At 35.8% G+C, this 11,945-nt stretch overlaps 1 protein-coding gene across 1 annotated transcript; it reads left to right on the top strand.

Moving 5' to 3' along the window:
• On the top strand, nucleotides 1-7,926 carry LOC123551940 (ADP-ribosylation factor D-like). Its single transcript, XM_045341256.2, has 4 exons — nucleotides 1-758; nucleotides 2,234-2,413; nucleotides 2,690-2,824; nucleotides 5,094-7,926. The coding sequence occupies exons 1-4, from the start codon at nucleotides 647-649 to the stop codon at nucleotides 5,711-5,713; spliced, it is 1,047 nt and encodes a 348-aa protein (XP_045197191.1). The 5' UTR covers nucleotides 1-646; the 3' UTR covers nucleotides 5,714-7,926.
• Nucleotides 7,927-11,945: the final 4,019 nt, after the last annotated feature.

The following is an 11,945-nucleotide window of genomic DNA, read 5'->3' as shown; positions in this document are numbered from 1 at the left end:
CTTCTTTTGACAATTTTGTCGGGTAGGCGTTATCCTAGATATATCTCGCTGTAATTGTTAAAATCGGGGTTATTTTAGCATTATAGGTGATTCAGAAGCGATTTTACCAATTGCATAAAGTATGTAGTACTTGAGTAGAATAAGCAATTATTGAACTAATTCTAGCGGAACATATAAAATAGAATGTGTATTTAATGGCTTAATACTTCGATCATAAACGCGGCTTCCATTAAAGTAAATATGACAGCAAAGTTATAATTGACCAGTGGGTTTGGAATTTATTCATCGCGTAGATCTGTCAATAATGGTGTATTATTTTTGATCGGTGTTGAAAGGGCATTTTGTTAAATGTACACTTTTTAAGTTCAATTTTCGCTGAAGGAAAGTCGGCGTTGACCAAACAATTCTTCGTATGTGCATGTCGGTGTGGACTATACAGTGGATATGTGAATAAATTATGAAATTCTGAATGGAACTAATAGCATCTATGAACTATCTAGTTAGCAATTAAACTGAAGGACAGTTCTTTGTTGAAGTGCCGGCTAAGTGCGAGGCACATCAAGTTTTTGCAATCTCGGCGCGTTCTGGAAGTTATTAGCAGAGCTGTGTTAGTCCATATAACGCTGCTTAAAACTACTCGGCAGCGATGGGGAACCTACTGGAAAAAATCCAAAGCTGCCGACACCGGATGAAGAATCTAACAAACGTGTTTGATGGTCGGGAACCAAGAGTGCTTATGCTTGGATTGGATAGTGCAGGTACGTATAGGCATGATAGGTAACTTCTCACAATTTGTTGCGGCAATGTTTAGCAGGTCTAGAATATAGCGCTGTAGGTATCGATGTTCCAGCACTAGTTGACTAATATATCAGCATTTCAAGGAAAGCTTTCTTATAAATATCTTCATACTGAAAAAAACCGCTTGTTGACGCCTGCATTTGTACTATGGAATGTGGTAGGAAACTTGAAATGCTTCAAGCAAGATAGAAGTTTCTTTTCTTAAATTCCAAGCTTCCAATATACTGACTTTTAAAGACTTTTCATTTCAAAAATGATGCAGATGTGTTCATTAACATTATATCTTTCATAATAATACAGTATTTTACCATATATATTGTTTTACAAAAAACTACAGCACTTTCAACTTTTGCCTCCCATATTTTGTAGGTCACTATTTTTCATAAAAAATTGTGTAACTAATTAATTTCAGCGACAAATATTATAATTCTTGTATTTTTTCCTCTAATTATGTGTTTAGGTATTGAGCATGATATTGTTTATCATTCCAAGAGTTAGCAGTTTCTCAGAAATTTTCATATAGATCAAGAAGGAATTATTGGAAGTGGTCACATTTTTCTAATATTTAACTTATTTTGGACAAAAAGAATTTCTGCAAAGTTGTATCACCAAATTCAGAATATTATTAAGATTAATAAACAAAGTGTTTTGGATGAATTTATTGATTCCTGACTAAGCTAAAGACACTTTCCACTTTAAAAAGCTTTGTTGACAATAGGGGTCAAGGTCATTGAAATACCTACATTAGATTGCCGTTTGAAGTCCGAGATGGAAAAAGTTTACAATAGTATTTATCATATATTTCAATGAGCATGTAAAAATGAAATAAGGCCTTTTGTGGGTTATTATCTAATCACCCTCGTCGTCCATATACTTGGGTATTTAATAACTCAGCTAACGCCCTCGTGGTTCAGTTCCTGCGTATCTAAATCCTGAACTGCACCACAACTGAGGCTTCATCTAGTTTTTTAAAAAGAAAAGTAAATAAAAATAAGTTGAGTTAATACCGGTACAGTATATTTCATTCTAGAATGACCATCAACTTCGCAATATCATTATCGTCAACGAGTCATTTGAAATGAAAAAATATCCGCAAGTTTGTATTCTATGGCATACAATAACCTATTTTTGAGCGCAGGGATAAGATAAAGGTGATATTGACCATTATACAGGTAACTTAACCTTATCCTATGTGTTACTGCTTGAGGAAGTTGGACATTGTTCTTTCCGTACCATGCTGGGACTTAGACTGTCACTTTGTACTACTTGCGTTAAAGTTTGCCTCCTGGCAACTGATGAAGTCTTGTATCTAGATTGTACTAGTATTATAACCACCAGCTGCAGAACAGAAAGATGTTTAACCGTACTGAATTATAACACATTATACCTTCAAATGACCTTTAAACATTTAAAATATTTAAACATTTTTCTACAGGCAAGACAACAATTTTGTACAAGGCAAAACTTGACGACACAATATTTGCGAATGTGCCTCCGCGGGGAATCAACATTGAACTGATGACACCGCGGCGAGGTGCGAGGATACAGGTCTACGATATGCCCGGAAGTAAACTCACACGATACCTGTGGTCAAACTGGTTTAAATGTACAGAAGGTATGCTTGCGACATTATTACAAACTTCATTTTGCCTCCGATCTAAAGAAGATTTTGCAACTCATACTGACGCTCTATCACTGCTTGGCAGTATACTACCTTAGCAAAGCCGCCTAAACGTTTATCTTTGAAACATTTGGACACTTCTCAGACCAGTCGGCTTAAATGTTCTTCCTTAACAATCGCTCAGTTCATTCGCAAAGTACCCAGTTAGAGTTCAACTTCGTACTTATGTTAAATGTGTGTTTAAGCGTATGACTTTCACCTCTATTTCAGCTGTTGTGTACGTGGTAGACAGTGCAGACAGTGTGCGGATAGACGAGGCCAAGTTCGAGCTTCATGAGCTGCTGCAGTCACGTGACCTTAGGCGCGTTCCCCTCATTGTTGTTGCTAATAAACAAGATTCTGATGGTTTGTATATAATATAAACTTTATGTACACTTTCAATCTAGTCGTAACAATACTGAAGATGGCAGAAGTTATATATTTTCCTCGCTCAACTCTTCACTTATTAGTTTTTACGGTTTTAACATTTTGCAACAAATTGTTCGTCTGACACATTGAAATTTTGTCATGCATTATATAAACAAATTACCACAGAATTTACATTGAGAAGACAAATTGGATATGAACACCGCAAATATTTATTGTGTTTCGCATTCGCTTCGCTTCATCTTTATGAGGTTTATATAAAAAACAACAAATTTAGCTTTTTTCTTAGATTTAACAATGCACAGTAAAACCACATCAGCCGAACGATTTTCTGTTTAAATTAGTCTGCATCTCTGCATTAACATCTTCATACTATTCTTTTAGATACTGATTGTGGCTGATTTGACGTCAGTGACCCCCTTCCGCCACTACCCCCACACCTCCGCCCGAACATACACACACACACACCATCACCATCGGGCTCTGTGTCCAAATCATTAATGGTTATATTCGCTAACTTTGAAACGCCCCTCGCCATTGCGGGTTCGAAACTTCGCTCGAAGTATAAAATTCTTCAGTGTGAGGAAGCTACCCAGCTGCCTTACAGAAGGGCAGTTTCTACCCAGGTGCCCGTTCATGAGGAAATAATACTCGGAAGGGTAACTAGGGGACTTCCTCCACGTAAAAAAAAATGGAAAGCCATATGACCTATGAGTGTGTGGGTGTAACAACACTCAATAAATGAGAATTGTCAACTTTTTTTGCTATTCAATAAGGGACTTTTTAGTTAGTCCTCGAATAGCTTTTGTCACTTTTAGGTCGACCATTCATTTGCAGTGAAGGTCAGGGATCTGCACTTGTTTGGCACTAGAAATTTGCGTTTAAAATTACTTCTAACCCAATAATAACACAACTAATACATGACTATATATTGAGTTATGTACGCAACAAAGATATCTTCCAAATTTTCAAGTCCCTAATGGCTCGTTAGGTTATATCAACTTTCTTTCAGTCATCAATCTTAAATTGTTCATGCATGAAACATACTGTTGATAGATTATGTTGATAGATCATGTTGTTATAAATGTTCGGTATGCAAGTCAATACTTTATTGGTATTTTCTTTCTTTTAATTTCGGTTTTTAACTCTTTTTTTCAAATATGAGGAAAGCGTCACAAAAGCGTTGCATGTAAGCAGGTTTTCAAAAACATGCCGGACCAGATTTTTGAAACTGCTCACATGTCTTTGGCATATTTTGATGACCTCACAGGACAAGTTGCTTAACTCTAGCTTTTATTTTATCAAAATTCTGAGAAATTTTAGTTAAACTTTTGCATGCAGGCAGGTTCCTCAGAAACCACTTGACTGAATGCCTTCAGATCCATCATATGTCTTTTGCATCATGACTTGATCTCACAGAGCAGGTTTAATAACCCGAGTTTACATTATGTTAGAATTTTGCCCATTTTAACATAGAAATGTGAAAGTTTTGCACGTGCTTAGGTTTCTGAGAAACTATTAGACCAAATGCTTTCAAACTTCAAATATGCCTTCAGCATCATGATATGATATCCAATGACAAGTAACATAACTTTATTTTATCAAATTTATGTCCCTATTTAACTGTTTGGTTAAACTTGTTCGTGGAAGCAGGTTTCTCAGAATTATACTACGCAAATGCTTGCAAACTTCACACAGTTATGTCTTCGGTATCATTAGATGACCTCATAGAACAAGTATATAGCTCTAGTTTATATTTTGTAAAAATCATACCCCGTTAAACGTAGAAATGAAAGTTTTGCATGAAAGCAGGCTTCTCAGGAATCACTGTACTTCTTTTAAACGTGTTAGAAGTCTTCGGCATTATAAAATGACCATTCTGAACGTCATTCCATATCTCCGACTTACAATTTATAAAATCATGCCCCTTTTTCAACTTAGAAAATGTCAGTAAAGGTAGTAATATGTAGAAGGGTCTCAAAAGACGAACAATCTGTTATTAGGCACCTCTTGTTTTCTCTTAAATTTCTGGATTTAGTTTTCGACTTTACAAGCGTCGTCTTATATTCTTGAATAAACTTGCCTAAGCGGTCACCTGTATCAAACAGCCACGTGCCTTAAGCAGTCAGTCAGCTGACTTCAAGAAATGACATTTTGTTCTAATTTCTTCCTATATCAAACAATTACCTGTCATGTTGGTTAATATTCAGAAAGAAACCAGATACAATGTAATTTTCCGTGTTTGCAGGTGCTATGAATACAGAAGTCATCAGCGCGGAGTTAGACCTTACCTCCATCCAGGATCGTGATTGGTCAATCCATGGAACGTACGCACTCAAAGGCACGGGAATCAAGCAAGTATTCCAAGACGTTGTAGACAAAATCAAGGCGTTCAGACATTACAAAAGTGGTCTGGTTGTGAAAGATGTAAAGAGCAAACAAAAAGTTGAAAAATCGAAAGGTGTCCAAGGTGAAACTAATATAGAATTTACTGATATTGAAATTAAAGATGCGAATGATAATGAGAAAACCCACTCATTGTTTGAATCAATTAAGAAACAAGATGAGTTAAAGGGTGAAGAGACTGTGTCTGCGACAAACAGTAACGGTAGTACAGACAGTAACCCAGCGGAATACGATAGACCCCCGCCAGAGTTTGACATGTCTCCTGAAGAAGAGGACATGAAAGCACCAGATACTGTTGATGATGTTGAATCTGATAAAAGTGACGCAAATGTAAAAGTGACTGATTTGGACGAAGATTCTTCTGATTCAGACACAGACAGCGTAAATGACAAGAACGGTGAGAGTAATGAAATCGGTAGCGTGTTCGAGTTCGAGGCAAATGCCCCAGTTGCTGTAGTGTAATAAAACTTAATACGTCGCGGAGGCGTTTATCGTATGAATTTATTTTGCGGTTGCAATACGTGACCTTCCTTATCAACATTTATGCCTTTGCCTGTTGTATTCTCAACTCGGAAATGTATTGCAAAATTCAAGTGTGGTTTCACCTTGGATAAATGCTTTTCAGCCCATGTTCAACCTCTATGTCAGACATGTCATGCTCCAATTCTATCCCCGAAACGACAATCACTTTGACAATCTTACGCTCATTGTGATGAGTTTACTTTCAACAACCGGAGAGAAGAAACGATATACAAGTCAGTGCTTTCAAAAGAATAACATTTCGAAATACACGTGGTACTCACATCAACACAGATCGGATAGCTTCACGGTTTTCGCCCAAGGAAGCAGATATGTTTTGAAAATTCTTGTGCGTTGTGATTTTGTATTCCAGAGCTCCGAGACTTCGTTTAATTGTATTCTGTGTCTTTTGTAAGGCATTGAGTATAAATAATAACATGATCTGCATTTTCACAGAAAAAAAAGAATCCAGTTGAAAAGAACTGTTAATGATTTTGAGATTGTTGCACCGATTGATGGCACGAAACTAATAGCGTGTGTGATATTGAGATTGTTGCACCGCTGGGTGCACGAAACTAATATCGTGTGATATATTGAGATTGTTGCACCGCTGGGTGCACGAAACTAATAGCGTGTGTGATATTGAGATTGTTGCACCGCTGGGTGCACGAAATTAATAGCGTGTGTAATATTGAGATTGTTGCACCGCTGGGTGCACGAAACTAATAGCGTGTGTGATATTGAGATTGTTGCTATTACGGAAAAAAATAGCCAGGCCTTATCTTTCAATACAGCTGCGATGTTTAATGCCAAAATGTACTATATGACGCAGGTGCGACATACAAGTATCCGGCACCAGCTCTTTCATTTTGTTCTCAGGAGAATATAGGATACTGAATAGTTCTTGCTTACTAAATCTTTAATTATTAATGTGATTATATTTGATCTTTAACTGAACGTATTAACATTTGACTACGATGTTAAGATCAGATTCCATCAAAATTGATTTGAAATTAATTGAAGTATCCGCAAAAAAATGAACTGCATTTATTATGGATTTTTGTTTAAGAATAAACTGTTGCCATACATGTGTACAGCAAACTTTGACATTCTGTCTGTTATAGACAACAAACACGCACAGTTTGAACAAGAAAGTTCTCATTGTTTTTCGAAAGAGCCTCTGCAAAAGCTATATATGTAGCACACTGGTTTCTGAAGTGTCTGGCCTGGTACGTTCTGGACGAAACTGTACGCGCATATGTTTTGGTGAACACGAAACATGTTCTTGTGTAATAAACGCAAGTTTACTTTGTTACTTAGTTAATATATATTGTGGAAATGTTGAATGTGAATAACAGGAGAAATAAAGCAGACTTTATTGGAAAACTGTCTCGAACACCGCATTTAAACTCGTGATGATACCACCGCATTTAAACTCGTAATGATACTCGTAATGATACCACCGCATTTAAACTCGTAATGATACCATTTTAAATTCATTTAATAACTTATTTGTGTTGTATCTATGGCTTGTTCATAAAAAGATTTTGCTCGAAAAGGAAGTGCTGTAGTAGGTGCTGTAAACTTACTGCATGCATGGAGTTCGCGGATGTATTAACTTGTGAAAGTATTCCAAAAGAAAATGCAATATGTGTATTATACGAGGGCAGGTCCAGAAGTAATGTCACAGCGTTCATTTCACGGTTATTTATCATTGTATTATAATAAAGATTAAATAAACATATAAGCTAAATCAATTATGATTACACGTGTAAATATTATTTTCTGGGGTCGTTTTAAATACATGTAGAACTGACGACATTTCGGCGCACACAAAAAAGCGATTCTTCCATAAACAGGAAACAAAGAAAAAACAATCACCAATTAACATCAAAACTAATCAACTAGACAAAACTACCATTTTTACGTCAGTTACGTCATTCACGTGCGGCAGATCATCGTTACCATGCTTTCTGGACATGTTTATGATTTTTCAGAGTATTGCTAATAGATCAAGGTACATGGGTAGGACGTTTTTGTTTTCTTTTCAATATACACATTTGTATGGCTCTATAATGATACTACTTTTGAAACAATCCTTGTATATCTAAATATATACCAGTATATTTAAAAGTGATAATATATCGTAAGTAACATGTATGTTGTGGTTTATTTTGCCTTTTTTATCCCCTTGATGGTGGGTCCAAAATTTAATTAAGAGGACCGTTTTGTAGAGGAAAACTTTCAAGAATAGCCACCCCTCCCTTGCCGAACTGCAGAGAACTTTTGACAGAGGCCTTTCAGCAACAGTTTCTTCTGACAGATTTAAGTCTACGGACGTCATATCAGATTATTCTTTACATCCGTTGCAATATTATTTTCAATTCTTACTAAGTTTCATTTTGTAAATATTTTTGCAGCCTCAGTTCAAAGTACGAAGTGGGAGATCCAAAGTAAAACGCATTAAATTTAATGCTATGTAAAATATTCACTTCCATTAACGATGTCGAAGGCTTTACTGATTTCCTGAAGAACGAGATCGGTCTAGTCTGTTTATTAGTGTAGAGATTTTTTGTTAATTCGTTTACTAGTACTAATTCAATATTAGTTGAGCCTCTGAGGACAGTCTTTCACGTAACCCATGCTGAAGTTCTTAGAGCATGTGGTATTTTGAGAAATGTATGGACAGGCTTCAGGTGTGCTCCAGGAGTTTGCATAGACCACATAGAGCACAAGTTAATAATATGCTTGGTCACTGAAATATCGCCTTTCTTTAATTGGGGAAAACATTCATACAGCGTGGACTGTTGTAATCAGTCAAATGCCCTTCAATACTGGAGGTTACAACACACTAAATAGTTGTTCTTCTTTATTCCATATAAAACTTAATTGTCTGTAACTTACATTGCCTTCAAATATTGTCAGTGTTGACTTTTTTAAAGGTGGAGTTCAAGAATGATGCAAGATTCTTGATGAAAGAAAAACATTTTTAGTCAAACACATAAAATGCAAAATCAGCCAAAAATGAGACCCCAAATTGTAGTGGTAGTGTATGATCTAAGTTTCGACGACAGATTCTATCATGTTATTATTTCATTATGAAAATGCTACCTACATGTCAAGCATAGATCTGTCGTGTGATTTCAGCAAAAAAAAATGCAAAAAAAGGAAATAGCTCCAGAGAGCAAAGCAAAAATCTGAGGGCTATTTGAATCGACCATTATGCGATACTATTTTTTTTTTCGTGCCATTTTCATATTTAGTGTCTGTATACCTGGATTAAGAGTGCCCCAAAGAAAGCGATAGAAAACAAATGACGGAGTGTTTTTTTAAGACAATTGGATTTTTATTATCTTATGTTACAACCGTATTCCACTTTGAAACTTTGGAGTGATTTTGGGACGCCTTAAGTGTCTATTTCTGTTAGGCACCACTAGGTATTTCGGGTTCCTTATAGAGCATTTCTGCATAGTTGAGAAATACCTGAGAAATTAAACTGAATGGATAATACCTTACTATAAATAGTAACAAAAAAGGTCAATCGAAACAACCGTTACGTTCGCGGTTGATGGATCCATAATGTACAGTAATGCCCCCCGCGCCGTAAACGTAATGGCACCGGGTAACCAGAACATCGACGTCATGCAGAAACGTCATAATGGCGGATGAAGGGTGCTCAATCGGTTTGAGGTCGATTCTCAAACATTAATGACTTTCTGAATGAATAAAGCATTCCTATTGATATTTGTAAGTTTGCGGAAAATATGAAAAATGAAAAGCCAAGATAATAATGAAGAGAAGTTACATAATAAAATGGTCAATAAACGGCTAACGTATGCCTTCTAACCATAGTTGCACCGATGTTGCTATTACCCGGTGCCACTATGATTTTGACACGGATACATGTGTATTATGGTCGTTTTTCAACGGATTCTGTTATATTTAATTTCTCAGTTGGCTTATAAAAAGTTGACAAAATAAAAAAATCGCTTTCTGTTAAATATTTATAGGTTATTAGCTTTGTATCGGGGAATATGCACGAGTTCTTCAGGCGAAATATTGCGCGACTTTAGGAGCGCAATATTCTTTCGCTGAAGAACGAGTGCATATTTCCCGATGCAAAGATAATAACCTTTTTATTACATACGCATCTACACGTATAAATATTATGTAAATATCATAATATATGTTCAATAGCCTGAATAGGATACACAATACTGAACTAAATAGAAAAAATAGTGCAACGACACACACTGAATTACGTCACGCACCCGATATGAAATTCAGGCGTCAGTATATGGAAAAATATTGACGTTTCCGGTATCAGTGTAACTTAACGGGGAATACAAACGAGTATGTAATAAATTTTATAACTGTGCCCTCTTTTTATTGAAGCGTTTTTATTTGTTCTGCGTTTTCTTCTTCTTACATGTCCAATGTTACGGAACGGAGATATAATTAAATGATTATAATAAAAGAATGTGTTCAAAGAGAACTACATCGCTTTGGCACTCTGCACATCTCGTCATGAATTGATCTCCCTTGATTAAAGCAAATACGTAAAGCGTGACAAACTATAAATACCAACATATCAACCCCACTCTGACAAAATCTTTCAAATAAGACTTACTTATTGGTCTCTTTTTTACTTAGTCAAGCAGTTACTTCTTTTTTCATACATTAATTAAAGATATATAAAACCCCAACATTGTATCTGAAAACATGAAAAGCGCGTTACTACTTATAATTCATGTAAATGTGTGTATTAGCAGTACTATGCACTAGGTTTTAGTCTTAAAATAGTACAATCTATATACATATTTAGCTAAACACATCATAAATGTGTACAGCCACTGAAAACTGGAAGTGTTTTTTTTTTAATAAACGGCTGTTACTGCATGACATTTAATAATCAACATAGCTCTACAGACGCAATTAATTATACATTATGTAAAGTCAAATACAATTGATGATAAGTTTCTACATTTGAAGTAAATACCTAAGATAAAATATTTTAGTGAACGATGGCCATCGGATATCATTAAGCAAAATAAGACTGAAAACGGTGGTGTATCACCTGTGAAAGACATGGTTCTCACTTACACTGATCCTGTTGACAAAGCAAGCATTCTAAACATGCGATCTAAATCCTTAACAGCTCAGTTTAAAACTACTGTGTAAGAAAATAGCTTGTCCCACATCGATCCTTTGGTCCTGATGTAATATTGCTAAAATACTAAGAGATATCACCAATCCTCACTAGATCATTAAACTATATCTAGAAACAGGCGTTTTTCCTCAATATAAAAATACTGTGGTTGCTCCCGTATATAAGAAAGGTCAAAAGTCAAAGGCCAGTCTCTCTCACCTGCACTGCTTGCAAACTCATAGAGCATATAAATTTGGTTTCAATCATTATGACACATTATAATAGTAACGACCTACTTAGCCAGTACCAGCATAACTGCGAACTGACCTTATCAGTTTCACACAAGAGGGTTTTGACAACCTTGAAAGTGATAAACAAACAGATGTTACCGTTACGAATTTTTAGTGAGGCATTTAACAAGGTTGATCACATTTATACTAATACAAACTTGAACAGCTGGATTTCATCCTGTTGCATCACTGTTGATTGAGTCATTCATGAAGGATTGCACTCAACAAGTTGTAGTAGACAGCTGCACTTCAGATACTCTGCCTGTTCCCTAAGGCTTCGTTCTCGGCCCTTTTCGTTTTCTTTCCTACATGAATGATCTTCCCGACTTCTTAAAAAATCCCAGGCATTTGCGGTTAAAACTGTGTTACATCTGACAGTCAAGTCTTCGCTGTCTCCCAAAAGATAATAGGTAACCTTATTAAATGATTTCCACGCTCTTGAACATGACTGGTCCATGGAATTCAACCGTGATAAGTGTGTAGCGTTGCAAATAACAAATATTGACTAAGTTTTTCCCCTATATTCCACATGGTACTAGATCAAAAAGCAACGATACCGCTAAATACCTTGAGGTGATAATAACTATAGATCTAAACTGTTTAGCCTATTTCAACAATAGATCTACTAGTATTACATTTACTTATGTATATGCTGAACAGTTTAGATATATAGTCATCATCAAACTTCTACGGTTGTATTTTAAATCAATATATTAACATATCCATAATGATCAAC

This window comes from Mercenaria mercenaria, chromosome 4 (genome assembly GCF_021730395.1).
Source record: "Mercenaria mercenaria strain notata chromosome 4, MADL_Memer_1, whole genome shotgun sequence".
Classification (NCBI taxonomy): Eukaryota; Metazoa; Mollusca; class Bivalvia; order Venerida; family Veneridae; genus Mercenaria; species Mercenaria mercenaria.
The sequence above is the reverse complement of the archived record's forward strand: the minus strand, read 5'-3'. Positions and strand labels throughout refer to the sequence as shown.